Source organism: Oncorhynchus keta, chromosome 31 (assembly GCF_023373465.1).
Source record: "Oncorhynchus keta strain PuntledgeMale-10-30-2019 chromosome 31, Oket_V2, whole genome shotgun sequence".
Classification (NCBI taxonomy): domain Eukaryota; kingdom Metazoa; phylum Chordata; class Actinopteri; order Salmoniformes; family Salmonidae; genus Oncorhynchus; species Oncorhynchus keta.
In genome coordinates, this window is record NC_068451.1 from 25,513,274 (window position 1) to 25,514,242 (window position 969).

At 58.0% G+C, this 969-nt stretch overlaps 1 protein-coding gene across 1 annotated transcript; it reads right to left on the bottom strand.

Annotated features, from left to right (window-relative positions):
* LOC118367905 (C-type natriuretic peptide 1-like) lies at positions 1-969 on the bottom strand. The gene is made up of 2 exons (XM_035751637.2): positions 871-969; positions 1-294 (listed from the first exon to the last, which is right to left on the bottom strand). Exons 1-2 carry the CDS (start codon positions 967-969, stop codon positions 1-3), a joined length of 393 nt encoding a protein of 130 aa, XP_035607530.1.

Here is a 969-nt window from a genome sequence, read left to right on the forward strand (position 1 = left end):
CTAGCAGCCCAGTCCACTCATTGACCCGATCCTGTCCAGTTTGAGCCCGAAGCATCCTCGGTTCCAGCCTCTCCTCGACCGGTCCGTCACAGCTCTTTTCTGATTGGCCAGGGTCCCCTTCAGGAGGCGGAGCCAGGTGCTGTCACCCTGTGCTGGTATGTCAGCCCATTTGGGGTACTCAGCGACTTTCACCCCGGAAGTAAAAGCAGAGGGCTCCTCTGGTTGGCTGCTCACCAGGTTCTCCAGGTCATCCAGGGTCAGGTCGTTGTAGCGATCCAGAAACTGCTCAACAAACTAGGCAGGAACAACAAATATGCTGTTACTATTACTACCCAGAAAAGTCACGAGAGCTCCGTAAAAAAAAGTTATTGATGATCCATTTCTGCCCCCAATCCAAATATACCCTCTACTCCCCATCTACCACTCACACCACAGCTACCCCTACACTCCCCCTCCTCCATCCCCAGCTACCCCTACACTCCCCCTCCTTCTCCCCTCTGTCCCACTCTCCTTCTCCATCCCCCCTCTGTCCCACTCTCCCCAGCTACCCCTACCCCTACACTCCCCCTCCTTCTCCATCCCCCCTCTGTCCCACTCTCCCCTTCCTTCCCCATCTCCCCTCTGTCCCACTCTCCCCCTCCCTAAGTTGCCACTCCCCCCTCCTTCTCCATCTCCCCTCTGTCCCACTCTCCCCAGATCCCCCGACACTCCCCCTCCTTCTCCATCCCCCCTCTGTCCCACTCTCCCCCTCCTTCCCCATCTCCCCTCTGTCCCACTCCCTAAGTTTCCACTCCCCCCTCCTTCTCCATCCCCATCTCCCCTCTTCTTACTATTCTCCTCCCACTATCCCTCTCCCTTCTCCCTCCTTACCTGGATGGCATCAGGTGAGGGGTGCAGGGTGCGTCCCTCTGTGTGCCCAAGGGGTGCTATCAGGAGCAGAGCAGCACAGAGCAGAGCTGGGTACAGCAT

What these genes read in the sequence shown, in the direction of transcription:
- LOC118367905 (XM_035751637.2), bottom strand. Translation starts at nt 969, where the DNA reads ATGCTGTACCCAGCTCTGCTCTGTGCTGCTCTGCTCCTGATAGCACCC. An exon ending in CCTCACCTGATGCCATCCAG is followed by an intron (nt 295 to 870) that starts GTAAGGAGGGAG and finishes GTTCCTGCCTAG; the next exon opens with TTTGTTGAGCAGTTTCTGGA.